The 18,420-nt window shown below is 34.3% G+C and overlaps 2 protein-coding genes across 2 annotated transcripts; both read left to right on the plus strand.

The window, feature by feature from the left end:
* Positions 1-8,107: 8,107 nt before the first annotated feature.
* LOC113037911 (putative uncharacterized protein DDB_G0282133) lies at positions 8,108-9,629 on the plus strand. Its single transcript, XM_026195232.1, has 3 exons — positions 8,108-8,195; positions 8,298-8,330; positions 8,975-9,629. Exons 2-3 carry the CDS (start codon positions 8,311-8,313, stop codon positions 9,627-9,629), a joined length of 675 nt encoding a protein of 224 aa, XP_026051017.1. The 5' UTR covers positions 8,108-8,195; positions 8,298-8,310.
* A 369-nt stretch (positions 9,630-9,998) lies between these two features.
* On the plus strand, positions 9,999-16,327 carry LOC113120820 (adhesion G protein-coupled receptor F5-like). Its single transcript, XM_026290890.1, has 14 exons — positions 9,999-10,018; positions 10,220-10,323; positions 10,447-10,514; positions 10,637-10,773; positions 10,868-11,059; positions 11,892-12,089; positions 12,177-12,320; positions 12,590-12,777; positions 12,869-13,039; positions 13,302-14,618; positions 14,771-14,812; positions 15,489-15,548; positions 15,632-15,689; positions 15,866-16,327. The coding sequence occupies exons 2-14, from the start codon at positions 10,228-10,230 to the stop codon at positions 15,952-15,954; spliced, it is 2,760 nt and encodes a 919-aa protein (XP_026146675.1). The 5' UTR covers positions 9,999-10,018; positions 10,220-10,227; the 3' UTR covers positions 15,955-16,327.
* The last annotated feature ends 2,093 nt before the right edge of the window (positions 16,328-18,420 follow it).

Genomic DNA, 18,420 nt, shown 5'->3' on the forward strand with positions numbered 1-18,420 from the left:
AGGCGCAAGCTGATATGTATTTTTTCATTAATGTGAAAAGTACAAATGAAAATGAAACCATTTAAAAGCACAAAATAACTCATTTTACATTCTGGTATTTATTTGTTGTTGACTTCCAGCCTTTCTCACATTCTTATCACTATCTGCATGTCTCATCCATGAGTATGCAATGTTGTAGAACAAGCTTTTGGGGGTTTTGAGAACCAGAACCATGCTGACTGAGCAATAAAGCTATAGTGAGCCCCTTTATTTAAATACCTGGAGGTGAGGAATAACACAAAAACACACTCAGTATTACTTGATATAATAATTCACAAATATCTCAATTACAATTAAATAGAAATGAATTGTATGCAGTTGTGTTTTAGTCAATAAAATAGTCTAGTACTTAGTCTAGTATAGTCAAAGACATTTTTATATTGAAATAATTAAGATATGATTAACTGGTTGCTGGCCCCTCCCTCACCACCCCATTTGAAAACATCCTGGCTCCGCCACTGTACTCTCACTCTAAACTTAGCCTAATGTGAATTTGCTAAGGCGAGAGTGACCTACCTTGGTAAATTAGTTGGCCAGGGCCAAGTGAGCCCTGTGCAAGCGAAGGTAGACACTATTGTAGAGTTTCAAAGTCCAAGTAACAAGCAGGAGTTATGCTGTTTTCTGGGGATGTTTGAATACTGTGGGTTTTATAAGAATTTTGATACTGTTGTCACACCCTTGACTGATATTCTTAAAGCAGAAGTTTGTTTGGAATGTTGAGTGTAAAGCTGCATTTAATTCTGCTAAAAATCTGTTATGTCATGCTCCTGTGTTGTCTGCTCCAAATTCTGATGTGCCTTTTAAACTATAGGTGGATGCTAGTGGGGTGGCGGGACAATAGTGCTAGAGGACAACATGGCAATTGAACACCCAGTATGCTTCTTTTCAAAGAAATTCACCAGGTGCCAAATAAACTACAATTTTGAGGTCTACTTGTGTAACGGTAATATGGCCGCTATTAATATATATAGTGACCACAACCATTTCTCTCTCGCATGACAAACCAGAGATTAATGATATGGTCTCTGATTCTACAAGAGTTTATTCTTGATATAAAGTATAAAAAAGGAGTGGACAATGTAGTAGCAGATGCTTTGTTTTATTACAAACTAAGATTTTTTGCAAGTTCATAGTTTGTAACTATGGGTGGGGGTTTTAGATCTAGAGAGGCAGTCCTTATTGTTATGATTTATCAGAAAAGCTGTGTTTTCTTTGATGTGTGTTTGTGCTTTTTCTGTTTCTTCCTGGGTTTCCCCTTTGGCTCCTCCTACTCAGTCTGTCTGGCAGGTAGCTGATGGTCCCCAGCTGCAGCTGCTCACCAGTTAAGAGTGAGCCAGCGTAAAAGCAGAGCAGTAAATACCAAAGTTTGAGGAAATGTTCCCTCAAGTGTTTTCTTTAGAGAGCTGTCTTTGTCCTGCCCAGCCTGCTGCTGCAGTAGTTTATGAACTTCTTGTTGCATTTAACTGCTTAATATCTAACTCTGGTATCATATTATTTTGCTTAGTTTGTTGTGAGTGTCTCTAATATTTATTTTTGCAGTGGGGAGCTCATACTACCCCTTCCCTTCATCAGTCTGGTGGTCTATCTTTTTGGGTTATTGTTGCTTCTGTGAACATCAAGCTTATGATTGTTTGGTTTATTTGTTTTATTTGGAAGTTTAAGGGAGGTGGGTAACATTTTTGTTGAATCCGGTTTTCTCCTGTTTTGAGGCCAGGGAGGGAGTTGGGGTCCGCTTCTACCCCTTGATTCAGACTTACCCATTTATTTAAATTCCCTCACACCCAATTGTTTATTTTTTCACCAGACATTTTTCATGACAAAATAATCAGTTCACAATGTTGTTATAATTACAACATACCACACACACAAACTGGTGACATGAGCTTTGTTTCACATTTGAGGGAGGGCTGTTAAGATCTATTAGCATACAACATACAGTACTTATAGAATTGATAGTTATTATATGTGGAGCCAACACTTAAACGAATAGGGAGGCATGATACTGGACTGTGTGAGGGTTGTCAGGAAGAGGTGTCAGTAGAGCGTGTAGTCTTGAGATGCAATAGGTATGGAGCACAGAGAGAGATGATGAGGACTGATAAGTGAGTAAGGGGTTTAGGATATCACATTAAAAGTATTATTGAGCACATAGCACAGGGCACAGAACAATTTTTTTTAAGAGTTACTGTTTTTATATATAGGAAATGAAGAGTAAAAGGAATAGTGAGGAAGGTTAAAGTATTTATTATTATTATAATTATTATTATTATTATAAAGCAGGGCAGGGATGAGGTGTGTGTGTGTCAGGATGAAGGTGGGAGAACAGGTGATTTAGTCTGTAAACCTATTTTCTGATCCACACTCCGGAGCAGAAGGTGGCGGTAATTCACCAATTCGCTGGATGCCAACTGCAGGAAACATATAAGAAGAAGAAGAAGTAGATGAGGAGCCCAGGACACTTCATCTACTGTTCAATTTAGAAAATTTTGTCTATTTTGTCTTCTTTTGCTCAACTGGAAAGGAAATTTCCAAAATACACATTAAGGTGTTTGTTTTAAGCCTACTACCCTCGTCTGTTTGTTTTGTAGATTTCTTCTAAATTAACCAATACAAATACACATATGTCAACATAATATTTCAGGGGAAAAGACTCTTGATCTAAGTCATTAAATTCACTTTAAATCATTTTTGAGGACAATTTCAATTTCATTACTGCTGGAATAAAATACAAAGATAACAGAACAGATTAAATTGTTATTTTGGCTTCTAAATTAGGAAATGTTCCTTTTTCAGAAATTTGGTCACCTATTCAGAGAATCATGAATATTTGTTTACAAAACAAACTGCCAATTTAAAATACACTTAACCTTTTCTTTTTTCTTTTCTTTTTTGGCAAACCTTCTTGCTCATTTGGGTTGGGCACACATACTTTCCTTGGGGATTTTACTGTAGTGTTTGATGTGTTGTTATGCCAGTCAGTGCAGGCCTGCTTATTTTTGCTCTGCTATCTGGGAAATCCATTTCTTATAATTTTAGGTATTTAAGTTGATTTTAGGACCTTATACCATTTCCCCTTTGTACAGACTGTATAGTCTTTATTTAAGCACCTCACTACTTGAATTAATGCTACTTATATTTGATGATATATTCACAGTTTCCCAGAAAAGCCTGTTGCATTTTAAAACATAGATGCTACTTGGTGTCAGAAGAATATCTGTCAAGCTTTTTTCAGTCCACTGTTATAGAATAATTTTCTATTTTCTTGATATTTCACTGTATGAAAAAGACAATAAATGCTATGCTATTGTGGTCTGCTCTGCATCTGTTAAAATAACAGAGAGCACTGTTCAATTTCTATTAATGATTCAGTTAATGATGGAACATCTTTATTAAATAATATAGACGTAAATGAATTACATTAATAATTAACGTGTAATATTGCTGCTCACACAAACTTTATTGTTATTCATGGTTATTCATGGTCTGTTGATAGCAATTTATTAATGGCTTATGTAATTTGTTATACTTATTGCATTTATAGAGCGAATCTTTAAACTAGTTGGCAGTTGACAGAAGACAACACCTTAATTCGATATACAAAATTATATAATATGTGTGTTAGATATAAATAGTTTTCAGTGAGCTTACGGTAATATGATGAATCATAGGAAACAAATTTTAAACACTCCCATTCCGATTTTGAATAAAAGTTTTTAGGTGTGTTCATACGGTTATGCAATGACAATAATAATCACATGTTGTTATTATTATACTCTGCCCATTAAAGTAGTGCATTTTATAAATATATACAAATGTATAAAATGTATACATTTTTAGCAATTTATATATAAAATGTAATAATATATGATTTGATAATGTGATCCACAGTGTTTCTGATCAAATGCAGCCCTTTTGTCTGTTCACACAAGAGAACATAATAGAGGGAACCAGACTTGTCTAGCAGGTGATCCAAACACAATTGGTGACCTGGATAAAGACAAATCTATTCCAGTAAACTTTAAGAGGTGAATCATTTGACATAGAAACTAAATCTCAGATCATAAAGCTCAGCATCTCTTAACAGTTGTTTCCAGAGACACGGTAAGAGTGTTTATTCCTTTAAATGTGTAACTTCTGTAAACTGCCTTTCTGAGGTATGTACCTTGACTTTGAAATGTGCCATTAAAACATTTATAATAATAATTATATATATATATATATATATATATATATATATATATATATATATATATATATATATATATATATATATATATATATATATATATATATATATATATATATATATATATATATATATATATATATATATATATATATATCCTTATTTTTTTAATACATTTATACATTTAATTATATCATTGTTCTCTGATTCTATATGACTTTGCAATTTTACAGAAGTACTGTGTCTGGATGAATCATATAATTGCCTTTTGCAATCATATAATTGCCTTTTGTTTTGAAGAAATAGATTGAAGTTATTTTGACTGACAGGCATCAGTGAGAAACATGGCCGATCAAGGTATAATAAGCTACAAATAAGCTTTTTTTTTTTTTTTTTTTGGTTTACTGTATCTTCTATCTGACTTTTTTACACCTGTTACCGTACCCTTGTCCTTCAAGTTAACTGTCAAAATATCTACTTACATGGAGGGTGTTTGTCAGAATACTAGTGATAGAAAACTAAAAATATCAGTACTCCTAAAAAGTACTGATTAGTGAACCATTTATCTCTAATCAATAAAGTTAATGCAGATGTTTATGTAAACATACAATGTACAGATGTTACATGGGACCGAATGTTTTGACATTTTAATAAGAATGTTATGCCAACATACTTTTTTCTATCATTTCCAACAGCTATGGCAGTGGGGTAGATAAATGGGTATTGATTATGGTTATCTTAATGTTAATTAGAGCTTTTACCTAAATTACCTGCCAGTAACAGGCAAACTTGGAGATGTCCACATTGAAGCATTTCATGCAATGGACAAAGACAGCCAGTCCAAATTTTTTGCACCATTAGTCACACGCCAAAAAGTTTTCCTGGTTGTTGGCTGTAGATTCAAGTTTAGATATTTGCATTCATGCAGCACTTATGTATACATATGTATTTTCTTTTCTGCGACCCTTAATTTCTGGACAAAATGTTAATGAATTGTTATGATTTGTTTTCCTACTAATAGTATTTCCCCCTGATGTTTCATTTCTCAATTCCTAAGATACAGGACAAATATTAAAGTACTTGATGTTAATCATCATGGCTGTCCTGCTGACCCGTGGATGTGGAATGAGGAATGTATTTGCGAATGCGCATTCTGATTTCCCAGAAACAAGTATCGAGGTACAGGTAGGAGAACTACTATAGGAACAAATACAGGAATTAATACAATTCATCCGATATGAAAAACAACAGATTTCTGTCATTATCCGAACTGTCAATAAGAAATTATGAATTAAATGTTTTGTACACATTAAAAGCACATTTTAAATATTTAACATAAAGATTATAGTAATAAAACATCACAATAAGAGGTTGCATAGTTAACTAATATGATACAATTTTATATGTAAAATAAATGTGTATTTGTGTTAATTAATTCCAGTTTAGCAACACAGATGGGCAACTGCATCATAGAAGACCAAGAAGCACAGGTACTGAATGTGTCACAGTTTGTCGTCTACTCATACACATTATTCTATTAAAGAGGTCATTATGATGCTTTTTTTAAGATAATTATTTTGTGTATTTGGTGTAACAGAATATGTAGACATGCTTCAATGTTCAAAAAACACATTCTTTTTCAAATACTGTCCATTATTGTAAGTCCTCTTTCAAACGTTTTCTACAAAGTCCCTCCTTCCAAGAAGTGCTGTCTGGTCTGATTGGCCAACTGACCCAGAGCCTTATTACTGGCCGATCACTTGTTGGAAATGTAATGCCTCTTTCCATAATCGCGAGCGTCATCTTTCAAAATAAATGTAAAAACAGTTGATAATGTCCTTAGTTTTACCATCAGTTCCACCCAAAAGGTTAACAGAGTGAAGGAACAGAAAGTGATGAAGCTCCTATGTGTTTGCTCTCTCTCTCTCACACACACACACACACACATTCGCGTGGGCAAAACTCAGCATTTGAAAATTCAATAGCAAATATTTAAACTAATAACAAAACATACAGTAGTTGATTCAGAAGCACCAGATTGTGTTAGCAAAGTCAGAATTACCTAATCTCTAAGGTTCATGAAAGGGTCATCCATAAAATGCGTTGCTGTTCTGTTGTAAGTAATCTTAAAGATTCCTAAACACATCTACTTTTGGAAGGCCAAATAAAGTGCTTTTGCTTTCACCTCGATACACACCGCATCTGCCTGACATGGCTGCTTCAACGCTAACTGCGGTTACTGAAACATTTGGGCGGCATTACGCACATATTTCCACATAGTGATGTAGACGTGTGGGGGCGTGTTTAAACGAGGCATTTTAGGGGGGCGTGGCAGAGTCTAAACTTTGATAAAGAACATCTTTGGATTTGAGACTTTAGTCTTTGCAACTTTACAGATCTTCTTCATGCAACAAGAGCTTGTAGCACTACAAAGAAAAAGGAAAACTTGAAATTGCATCATATGACCCCTTTAAAAGAGTGTTGTTATTCATATTAAGAAGATACATTTACATAACATACTTTTACATTTTTGGTGGAAGGATTTTGTCTGTCAGTGGTTTTATTTTGCACTTTACTATCTGTCTGCATAATTATTAAAGTCACATTAATTTTCCTGTATGTATAGATCTATTTGAATACTTTACGGTTGTGGAAATGAATGTATCCCAAGCTGTGGTGATTGAACAGATCAAAACATCATTGGCCTTTATTATGTTGCCTTTTCAAATGGACAACAGCACTGAAATTACTTCTGCAAACATTACAACAGGTGAACCTGTTAAACTGGTAGTTAAAAGCCATTTATGTCATTCTTTCAGCTTAGTTTTCATATATAAGGTTGTGTAAACATTCTATTGTTAACCAGTGTGCTATATTTATGTCAGTGTGTCAACCAAATGAGTCGGAATACCAGTGCGTTTGTGAAGATGGTTATGCATGGTCATACAACAACTGCCAGACATATGAGGCCTGTGGATACATAAAGTTTGGCTCATGTGGATGTATCAATGGTGTTCCCAGTGATGGAGAGATGTGTGTGCTGGAGAGTGGTAAGAAAGATGACCAAACAAGCCAACACCAAATGCACTCAAAAACATGTAAAAGTGTTTGTAGTGTTAAAAGTAATATATTGTTAAAATACTACAGTAAAAAAAAAAAGTTAAATGGATAACTGTAAGTTACCATAAAGTATACAGTAAATTACTGTACAGTATACAGTAAATTTAACAGGTAATTTTATAATCACTTTTTAATATAAAATTATTTTGCATATTTAGAGTGAAAATCTATATTATATTTAACAGCCTTATACTTAAATAAAAACATATTAAACATAATTTGAACATCATTTAATATAAAAATGTATAAAACCTTATATAAACTGACAAATATAGTGAACAATATAGGCTGCTATTTCTTGATGTTTACTTGTTGTTGTTAATATAATGAATTATATAAATTTATATATTGTGGTAGAAAGACATTGTAATTAAACAAAATACAATTGATAACACTGCGTTTACAGTGATTGTAAGCTTGTTGGTGCTGTTCCCAGAATTGCCCTTCACAGACATCTTGTCTGAAATTGAGTTGGAATCCACAAGCATCTCTGTGATCGATGAGATGAGGCGGTATCTGCAGACCATCACCTTTCCACTTCAATTAGATGAGGTGGTTGAAGTTTTAGATGTGAACATCACAACAGGTGAAGAATATCACACTGCCTTCTGAACACAAATACAGTAATGTTAATCTGATAAATATGAGCTTACATTTGCGCTGTATCCTTTCTTAGTCTGCAATTTCAATGACAGTGGAGACAATTGTGTATGTGAGGACCAGTATTTCTGGCCATGTGATAAATGCAAAGAATATGGGAGCTGTGACGGCATCACTAACAACACATGCAGCTGCATCAATGATATTCCAAGTGACAGACAGTTCTGTCAAACAGTCAGCGAGATAACAAGTAAAATCATTTTATACATTTTTTTTTTGTTTATAATCACATAAAAGACCTAAAAGACTGCATACAAATAGTTTTTAATCTATGCTCATCTTTTTTTTCCAGGTAATAACATAACATGTGCAGAACCAGCAACAGGTACATAAACACATCTAACTTAAAAGGATATTTCACCCAAAAATGAATAATCAGTTATCATTTACTCACCCTCAAGTCATTACAATCCTGTATGAATTTCTGTCTTATGTAGGACATAAAGGAAGATATTATGAAGAATGTTGGTAACCAAACCTTCTTGGTTTTCACAGATTTCCACTGCATGGACCAAAAATAAATAAATAAAACATTTATCTGAATATGTCTTATGATCCACAGAATGTCATACAAGTTTGGAATGACATTTGCATAAGTAAATGATAATAGATTTCTTAAAAAATAAAAAATAAAAAGTATAGTTTTTTTGGTAAACTATAATTTTGAATCCTGAAGTCCACATCATCAACAGCAATTTCATAAACTAGTTATTGGTTTGTCAAAATATTGTACTAAAGAAAACATTGTATAATTCTACCTATTGCTTGTGTTTTAGATCATTGTTTCATGAAAGACAAACTGTGTTTGTTGGGTAACAAACTTTGCTAGTGTTATGAAAGAATGACTTGATTTGACATGTGTGAAGTGTTTGATAGTATCTTTATGAAGATTTTATAGGATTTAAAGAGTTTACAGTCACAGAAAGATATGCTGCATTTCTAACACCGTCATGTAATTTTTTCCAACAGTACCACCACCAACACAATCAGTATCAACAGAATCACTTTCAACACCATCAATTACTCCACCAGCAACAGAATCACAATCAACAGCAACTCAATCAATGTCTACACCATCAACAGAATCACCATCATCAGCAATACCATCAACATCAACAGCATCACCATCAATGGTAACATCATCAACAGAATCACCATCATCAGCAATACCATCAACATCAACAGCAGCGCCATCAATGGTAACATCATCAACAGAATCACCATCATCAGCAATACCATCAACATCAACAGCAGCGCCATCAATGGTAACATCATCAACAGAATCACCATCATCAGCAATACCATCAACATCAACAGCAGCGCCATCACCATCAACAGCAGCACCATCATCAGCAATGGTAACATCATCAACAGCAGCGCCATCACCATCAACAGAATCACCATCATCAGCAATGCCATCGCCATCAACAGAATCACCATCATCATCAACAGCAGCACCATCACCATCAATGGTAACATCATCAACAGAATCACCATCATCAGCAATGAAATCTACACCAACAACACCACCAAACTCAACACAATCAAAATATACACCATCATCACCATCAAACTCAAAACCAACAACATCAATACAACCATCAACAACAAGAACAATTATTGAAAATATAGGTATGCCCAGTGAAAAAATAATCGGAGATGAATCATGTGATGATGGTTAAGATTATTATTAGTATAGAGAGCTCTTGCTTAATTCTTGTGTTCTTGCTGCTGGTGTCCATACAGTCGGTAACAATCTGTATTTTGATACTGAGTGAGTTAGTTTATTTTAGATTTTTGGCTTCTAAAAATAAATAAATAGATTCATGAAATAACTGAATGAATAACTGAATGACAAATATAGATCCATAAACTGTTTGTTTTTTAACTTTTCAATTTATTTTTTATTCAATAATAATAATAATAATAAAAATGAAATTGATATTTTGGTTTTACTAATTGTTTTTGTATGGTAATATTCAACAGTCTCCGCGACCACAGCTGCAGATAAAGGTAAGTTTTGTAAAACTAAATTTTAAATATTGCACAAAATATTTCATGTCTAAATTACTGCAAAATGATCTTGGTATTGCATTTTGGGGGGGGGGGGGGGGGGTCATTTCACCTACCTCCAGCAACTAGGTAGTATAAGTATTGAGGATTGTTATTTAAACCTGTTTTTACAATAGACAAAAATGTTCACTCATTTTACAGTTATTGTAATGTCAATGAAAATATCTGATCAGCCATTTGACTTCAGTCTTACCAACCGTACTGGCAAGATCTACAAAGATTTATCTGGACAAATTGAGTCAGCAGTGAGTATTAAATGTTTCATATTTTAAAGAAATATTTTATTTGTTGATTTATGATTATATTGTTTAAATACATCAAAATTTATATTCTATAACATTTTCAAGTACTCATTTTACTTTTTACAGATTGACACAAGTTATTCTAATAAATTAACTGGCTACAGTGTTGGTTCTGCTAAAGTAACTGGTTTCAGGTATGATTTACAAATTTTTTTTTTTTTTTTTGGCAAAACTTTTCTATTTATTCACACTTTTTCAAACCAATATAATGTTTATACAGAGTCTTCACACTGATGTGGTTTGTGTTTCACTCTAGGCCTGGTAGTGTTATAGCAGACTACACAATAAATGCAACATCCAACACACTTGAATTTGAAGCAGCAAACACACAGGTTTTGGAATCTCTAAGAAGCCAAGGATTATCTTTAGCTAATGATGCTTTTACTCTGAGTGGTAAGGGTACTCAGTGCCTAATCAAATGATCAAATTTATTTATCATTTTTTGTTCACTGTTGGGTTATTTGAGCTGTATGGTTTTTATTTACAGATCAAAGGGCCCTGACAACAGATCAGTTATATCCTCTGCAAAAGGTGGATCTGAAATGTGAACAGCCAGGCTTTTTAAATGGACAAATAAAATGGATAGTGAAAAATGATACTGCACTAGACAACACAAGATACTTAGTTTCAAATGACAACAGAACTCTCACTGTAATAAATGCTACTGAAAATGACAGCGGTGAGTGAGTTTATTTTATTTTTTTATTGCCTACTATATTTAAATGTTTAGTGTATCAGTATTGGTATCCTATAGCATACAATATGCACTCTTAAGTTCTAAACAGTCTCATCTTAGGCTTCTCTGGTTTGTAACAATACTGGTCTTGTCATATGTTGTCACCTCTAGTATAGTTTTAGACTTAACAACAACAACATGTTGTGCCATTTGGATACTTTTATCTTTGAATGTCTATTTCCAGTGAAGTATCTGCCCAATACTCCATGATGCCTTCAAATCCATAAATAATAAACAATTAATCATTTAAGATATTATGGGAGGCAGCTATAATAATTTTTAAATGATTGGCTTGCTGGTCTGTTAGGTAATGCTGTCCCATAGCGTAAAGACTTTTTTGATGTAGATGGAGGAATTTGTTTGCAAAATGCATTTCCATCTCCCCTTATTTGCATTAACACTTTTTCACACTAGTCAAAAACCACGTCAAGTGAGCATAAAAACTTCTTTGCAAATTGTTTTTTTTTTTTTTTTTTAATTTTTGTGTAGTTGAGCTCCAGGAATTCAATAGTGAGCTAGAGGTGTAAAAGAGGTGAACCATGAACCATATATGGCATGGTGATGCACCAATCAACCAATGAAAATTAACCTACAACTGTATTATTATACACTGTATTAATATTATTTTGAGAGCAAATATATATATACACAAATAGTAAGTATGAATCTTAATATAAATGTTCCTTAAATTTAAAGTAATGGGTTTGTTTTATAAAATGACAAAAAAAAAAACTTAGACTTTTCTTTTTTTTTTTTTTTTTCCCTCCACATGCAGGTCGATACTCATGCATCATACAAGGCAATGTACCGTATGTTCAATGGCAAAACATTGCTATTAAAAAACGGCCCATTATTAATGTGGGTGAAAAGGACCACTATTTTCTCTGTGATGGCAGCATTTTCCAACTGAAATGTTCTGTTGATGTTGGCTACAATATTGAATGGGTCCAGGGTGAAAAAGTATTAGTGTCAGGTTCGACATATTTTTTTCTGTTCTAGAGTTTATATATATATATATATAAATGTTTTTCATACATTTCTTTTGTTTTACCCCAATCAGGAAATGACAGTATCACATACAACCATAGAATGCAAAATGGAAATTGTTCACAGGAAATCTTTACATGTCGTCTCAGGGATCTGCCACAACTACTGATCTATGGATATAGCCAGAGCAGCGTTACAGTTAGGATAATCACAGCACGTATGCCTTCAGTTTCTTATTCTTTTCCACATCAAAGTGCTTTTATCCAACTCTTGTGCAGTTAGATACTCTCTAATTTGTTTTGTTAATTTTAGTAGACAGTAAAAAAAATGTAAAAAAAAAAAATGTTGGTTTTGAATGAGGTATATGAATTGTGATTGTTATTGAATAGTATTATATTGAATGGATTTATGGATATGAATTTGTTTTTAAATCTATTTTCAAAAAATGATATTTTGAGAGAAATCTAATTTCCTTATTTTAATCAGCTGCTTCGTCAGATGATTTGTGTCAAAATGGTGAACTTGGAGCTGGCACAACAAATGATGTGAGGACAGGAGTCTGTGGAATTGGCCTGAAAGGCACCATAACTTACAAATGTGAATCAGGTTTATGGAAACAAATAGAGGACAACTGTGTAGTAGAAGTTATCAACAAACTTACAAGTAAAGTCGAGGTAATCTATTGATCATGTATATACTTAACAATCGCCTGTGCATTTTAAATGTTTCTAATACCTTCTAACATTTTTGTACTTTGCAATTTAGTCCTTGCTTGTGGAGGAGATTCCAGTGTTTCTGGCTAACCTCAGTGTTGCCACACAACAGCAAAATATTAATATAACCCAGTCTGCTGCTACTGTCCAAGCAATTGTGGATATACTCTCTAAAATCGCTGATTTGTCACAATCAGTTGTTATCAATAAACCAGTAATGGAGGTATGTATTTTAACTTTAAATGGAATTTAACAAGGTGTTATCTTTTTCACAAGTTGTATTGGAATCTGTGACTTGTAACTTGGAGTAATTTTCGCTGTAAGGTATCTGTACTTTTACTCAACAGCCAACAACAGCCATTCTCTCTATTTTCATTATTTACATCTGCTGATTGTAGCATAGTGTAATACTGTATATTATAGTGTAGTATATTCCACATTTTGTGGGACAAATTTCATATTATTTTTTTTTTTTCAACTTTCAGGATTTCCTAAAAACAGTGGATATAATTGTATCAGATAATGCCAATGATACATGGAGCAAACTGATCAAAAACAACACCAGCATTAAACTTCTGCACGCTATTGAGGATATAAGTGACCGTCTCACAGATGATTTTAATATTTCTGAAATATCCATTCAGCTAACAAGAAAAACAGTTAATAATTCCTTCACTTTAAAATCAAGCCTGCCGAACTCAACTACGGAGATTGTGATACCACAGGTTCCTCAGATGACTAGCATAACCATCATAATCTTCACGACTCTTGACAATGTCTTACCTACACATGGTGGTAATGACAGCAGGGATGTGAAAATCAATGGAGATGTGGTTGTTGTTAAGGTTAATAAGATGATTAACAACATTTCTTTTACATTTGACATTACTGATCAGTCTTTGGGAAATCCTCAGTGTGTCTTTTGGAATTTCACTCTCAACAATTGGGATTCCAATGGATGTGAAGTAAAGTGGAACAACAATGGCAACATTGCATGTGAATGCGACCACACAACCTCTTTTTCAATCCTAATGTCACCGTTTTCCATTGATAACCCAGCCTTAGCCTATATAACTTACATTGGTGTAGCTATTTCGCTGGCCAGCTTGATTATATGCCTGATTATTGAGACTATTGTGTGGAAGTCAGTGACAAGAAACGACACATCCTACATGCGACATGTCTCCATAGTCAACATTGCCGTGTCTCTGCTGATAGCAAACGTCTGTTTTATCATTGGAGCCGCAGTCGCAGAAAGTGAGCAGCCAACTTCAGTTGGTCGATGCAGTCCAGTGGTTTTCTTCATGCACTTCTTTTACCTGGCTCTTTTCTTCTGGATGTTAATGTCAGCGCTGTTGCTCTTTTACCGTACCGTCATGGTCTTGTCTCAAATGTCAAGGGCTAAAATGATGGCCATTGCCTTCATAGTTGGTTATGGTGCACCTTTGCTCATAGCGGCCATTACGGTTGCATCAACAGCTGGACCTCAAAATTATGTTTCCAAAAGTAATGCATGCTGGCTGAACTGGTATGAATCAAATGCCCTGCTGGCATTTGTGGTTCCAGCTCTCACTATTGTAGCCATAAACCTTTTGGTTTTGATTGTGGTTCTGTGCAAGATGTTGAGGAGAGGAGTTGGTGCCACAACTCAACCAGATGAGAAACATGCCCTGGTGGTCATTGCCAGATGTGTGGCCATTTTGACTCCTATCTTTGGTCTTACATGGGGATTTGGAATTGGAACCATGGTGTCACAGAAATTAGGCATTCATGTGGTGTTTGCACTCCTCAATTCTCTGCAGGTATTAATAATTTCAATTTTATAGCAAGATAATTGTATTTTATTATTGCAATTTAATTTATATGACATATACATTTTAATGCTGTACATTGATTCATTCTAAATGTCCATGGTCTTACGTATTTCATGTATTTGTAACACTTTCTTTATTAGGGATTCTTTATTTTGGTGTTTGGAACACTTTTAGACAGCAAGGTATGAGTTTACTTCACTTGCTTTGTAAAGAGCTTAAGTAATGCATTTAATGTTGTATTTAACCTAAAGAGCCTGCATTATAGACAAACTGTATTAATGTATATTTCATTAGCCATAAATATTCACATTTGACGTTTATTTAAACTGTTTTTTATTCTGCATTGCTTACCTTACCTTAGACCTTAATTGATATGTTCAAGTCTGTTTGATTAGGGTTGAAGCAGATCTCCAAAAGCAAAATGACCAAAGCTGGCCACCCCTGACCAAAGAAACATCTCCCCTGCAAATATTTCATCAGCTATTTACACTGAAAGCTATGTTCATGTGCATTCAAGTTTAAAATATGACATTTCTTACATGACTTGAACTTGAACCACAGTGGTAATTAAGAGACTTAAAATTGTCTCATAGCTGCAGATTTCCAAGTTGGGTCCTTTCAGTGAGAATACATGTCAGACACAATGGGTGTAGCGAGAAGGAGTAACTAGCAGGAAAGTTTCTAGATACGGGCAGAAGTATCATATAAAGCATTGCCAAGGACGACTGAATATTAGAAAATATCTGACCGCTGGGTGGCAAGATTGAAAAATCTGAATCAACTGTTGTGTATAATAGACAGACATTTAAGAGACTGTAAACAAATTTCTATAAGTTAACTAGAGATTTTTAATTGCAGGTTCGTGAGTCACTACCAGGAAAGATGTTGCTACAGAAACTCACTTCTAATCGTACCAATGTAAATGGCATTTTATAACATAACATAAATGTTTACTATACTTTGGCTCTTTGTGATGTACTTTGACTCATATCTCCATGCAGAACACCAGTGCAGGGACATCATCCACATCTGGATTGCCTTTCCTGCGGTGGCGGAGGAGTACGTAAATAACTTCAATAATAAGTAGTAAAAACTACAAAAAAAATGAATATATTATATTATTCTCAATATGAATATAGTTATTATTCAAAAGCTATATCTATAATTTGGTTAAACATTTGTTAAATTAAAACAGTAGACAGTTCTGTCAGTAATATACATTTAACTCTTTGCAGAGGTGTACAATGTGTCAGAAGCCAACCCTTCCTCGGCACTTCCATCTTCAGACAGCTCCAGTGGCTCATATGCTGTTTTGAACGACTAAAAGACACCCACAAAGTGTTTTCCCCAATGCAGTTTATTTGTTATTTTTTTGAGGAAATGTTTCTTCTCTCTCAGACATTAAGGTACAAAACTGTCACTGGGGCAGTACCCTTTCAAAATGTACTAAAATGTATTTTTAAAGTAGTAATGTATCACGTGGGTAAATAAGAATGGCCAAAATATGTCTCTCTTAGCTTTTGTACCTTAGGCTACCACAGCTTTGTACATTTTGTTTTTTGAGAGTGTTTACTGATAGGATTAGGCTAAAAATAAGGCTACTTGTTTTATTGTGTAGCCTTTATATGTTGTGAATGCAGGGTGTGGACTTTGTATTTGTATGCCTACTTTTCCAGTAATACAACTCATGAAGTGTTTTCTGTTTCACTTTTGTTTTATGTCAGACATTTACATAAGTTTTTTTTCCCCTTGTCTTTATTCTAAATGTTTCCAAAATTTCTAAATGTTACTGCATCACCAATAATTAAATACCAAATTATATTACATTTACTCAAGTACCGTATTTTCCGGACTATAAGTCGCACTTTTTTCATAGTTTGGCTGGTCCTGCGACTTATAGGCAGGTGCGACTTATTTATCAAAATTAATTTGACATGAACCAAGAGAAAACATTACCGTGTGCAGCCGCCAGAGGGCGCTCTAGGCTGCTCAGTGCTCCAAGAGGACCAACACTGAGCAGCATAGCATTGTAAAATAACCTCATTCAAAAATTAATGACTGTACAGATTTAAAATATTTGTCAAATGTTCAGCCGAGTAACTACAGGGAAAAAAGTACAGGATGTAAAATCACAGGTGTTGTGAATGAGTATTTAGTTGTTGGATCAGGATATCATATCATACGTTCACTGTTACGTAGCTCTGAGTGGACAGAAAGGGGGCAGCTACACCCTCATGTCATGCCATTCTGATTCATTTTCCTTTAGAGGTAGTTTGGGCTTAAATGTGTTGTTGATTAAGAAGAAAAAACTGTGGAACACACAGGTCTCATAAAGCTAATGCTGACGACTGCCTGCGAGTCTTCTTTTATAATGGCCTGCATCGAAGAACAGTTGAAATGCTGAACAAAGCAGAGTAGGCTTGAATTCACAGCAGACAGGGTTTCACAGAGCTGCCGCTAGAGATAAATCAGATCAGGTTTCCTTTCCAGTGTTATTTGAATATCTTTTGTCAAAAGTTGGCATTGTCATAACACTTAACGAAATACATTTTCTGTATTGTTGACTGATAGCTGTCTCCAATATAATATAATGTATCTTGCAAGTTTAGCTTACGAATTGTGTTCCGTTTTGTTTGGCTTTGTAAAGTGTTTGCTTGTGAGTTGGGTGTAATCCAAATTGTGTGCTGTTATCTGATCAGATTTGTTATTATTTAACATCATCTGTGTAATATATGAATATAACAATTGTGCATCCTAACCATAGGTAACATGCAAAATCCATGCCAGTTTAAACCAAAACCAACACACAAAAAACATCATTAAAAAAAAAATTGTAGTATTTTTATCTAGGTAAAATAGTTTTGAAATAAGAATGCTGTCAGTCAGTAGATTTTTCATTGTTACCGCTTACAGATAGCACAGATAGTTTATCTCTCCAAGGCTTCATCCCTGATAAAACACACCATAAGAATTTAATAAAGTCTACAGGATTAATTTACTTTTTGATGTGTAGACCTCATCCTCCTCTGACTTTAGTTTGACCCTCTCAGCACAGAGACAATGTTCCCGGGTCCTAGATTGTTAAGACATACCCGTATTGTTCTGACTATAAGTCGCACCTGAGTATAAGTTGCATCAGTCCAAAAATACGTCATGACGAGGAAAAAAAACATATAAGTCGCAGGACCAGCAAAACTATGAAAAAAGTGTGACTTATAGTCCGGAAAATACGGGAAATGATGTTTTCACTGAGAAAAAATAAATAAATCTGATGAATCCTGCATTACAACTCTTAAATGCTCCCTTTCACAGAGATTGTTAGGAGTGTACATAGAATTATGCAATGACGCTAATGATAGTAACTTAGCAAACTGCATTACAGACCAGAAGGCCTGCCCCAGACACGCACTGTTTACTCTTCTCCCATCTGCGAAACGTCATAGGAGTCTTTGCTGTCAAGCCAGCACTCAGGAACAGTTTCTTTCCCACAGCGTTCAGCCTGCTAAACTCTTAATTTAAACTCTAAACACTTTATACTCTCCCCATCTAATACTATTTACAATAAAGCTGAATCTAATCAATACGTTTTATAGGTGCAGGAGACTTTCTTTCCTTTTGTTTATTTGTTTCATTTTAAATCCCTTCACCAATCCTTCCTTCTACTCAGTCTACTTAAAATGATTACATGAAAATGCTAATGAAAGTGAACTAACAGGTATCTCAGGTATCATTTGAAACATCTCCATGCTACTGGTACAATGATCTCAGTATCACAAAAGTAGAGACCATT

This window comes from Carassius auratus, chromosome 20 (assembly GCF_003368295.1).
Source record: "Carassius auratus strain Wakin chromosome 20, ASM336829v1, whole genome shotgun sequence".
NCBI classification, from domain to species: domain Eukaryota; kingdom Metazoa; phylum Chordata; class Actinopteri; order Cypriniformes; family Cyprinidae; genus Carassius; species Carassius auratus.

Excerpts from the sequence above, each read along its gene's own strand:
- LOC113037911 (XM_026195232.1), top strand. The coding sequence starts at position 8,311 with ATGTGCAGAACCAGCAACAG. Across the intron at positions 8,331-8,974 it reads ATGTGCAGAACCAGCAACAG|TACCACCACCAACACAATCA; the intron begins GTACATAAACAC and ends TTTTTCCAACAG.
- LOC113120820 (XM_026290890.1), top strand. The coding sequence starts at position 10,228 with ATGTCAATGAAAATATCTGATCAGCCATTTGACTTCAGTCTTACCAAC. Across the intron at positions 10,515-10,636 it reads GCTAAAGTAACTGGTTTCAG|GCCTGGTAGTGTTATAGCAG; the intron begins GTATGATTTACA and ends GTTTCACTCTAG. Across the intron at positions 11,060-11,891 it reads TGCTACTGAAAATGACAGCG|GTCGATACTCATGCATCATA; the intron begins GTGAGTGAGTTT and ends CTCCACATGCAG.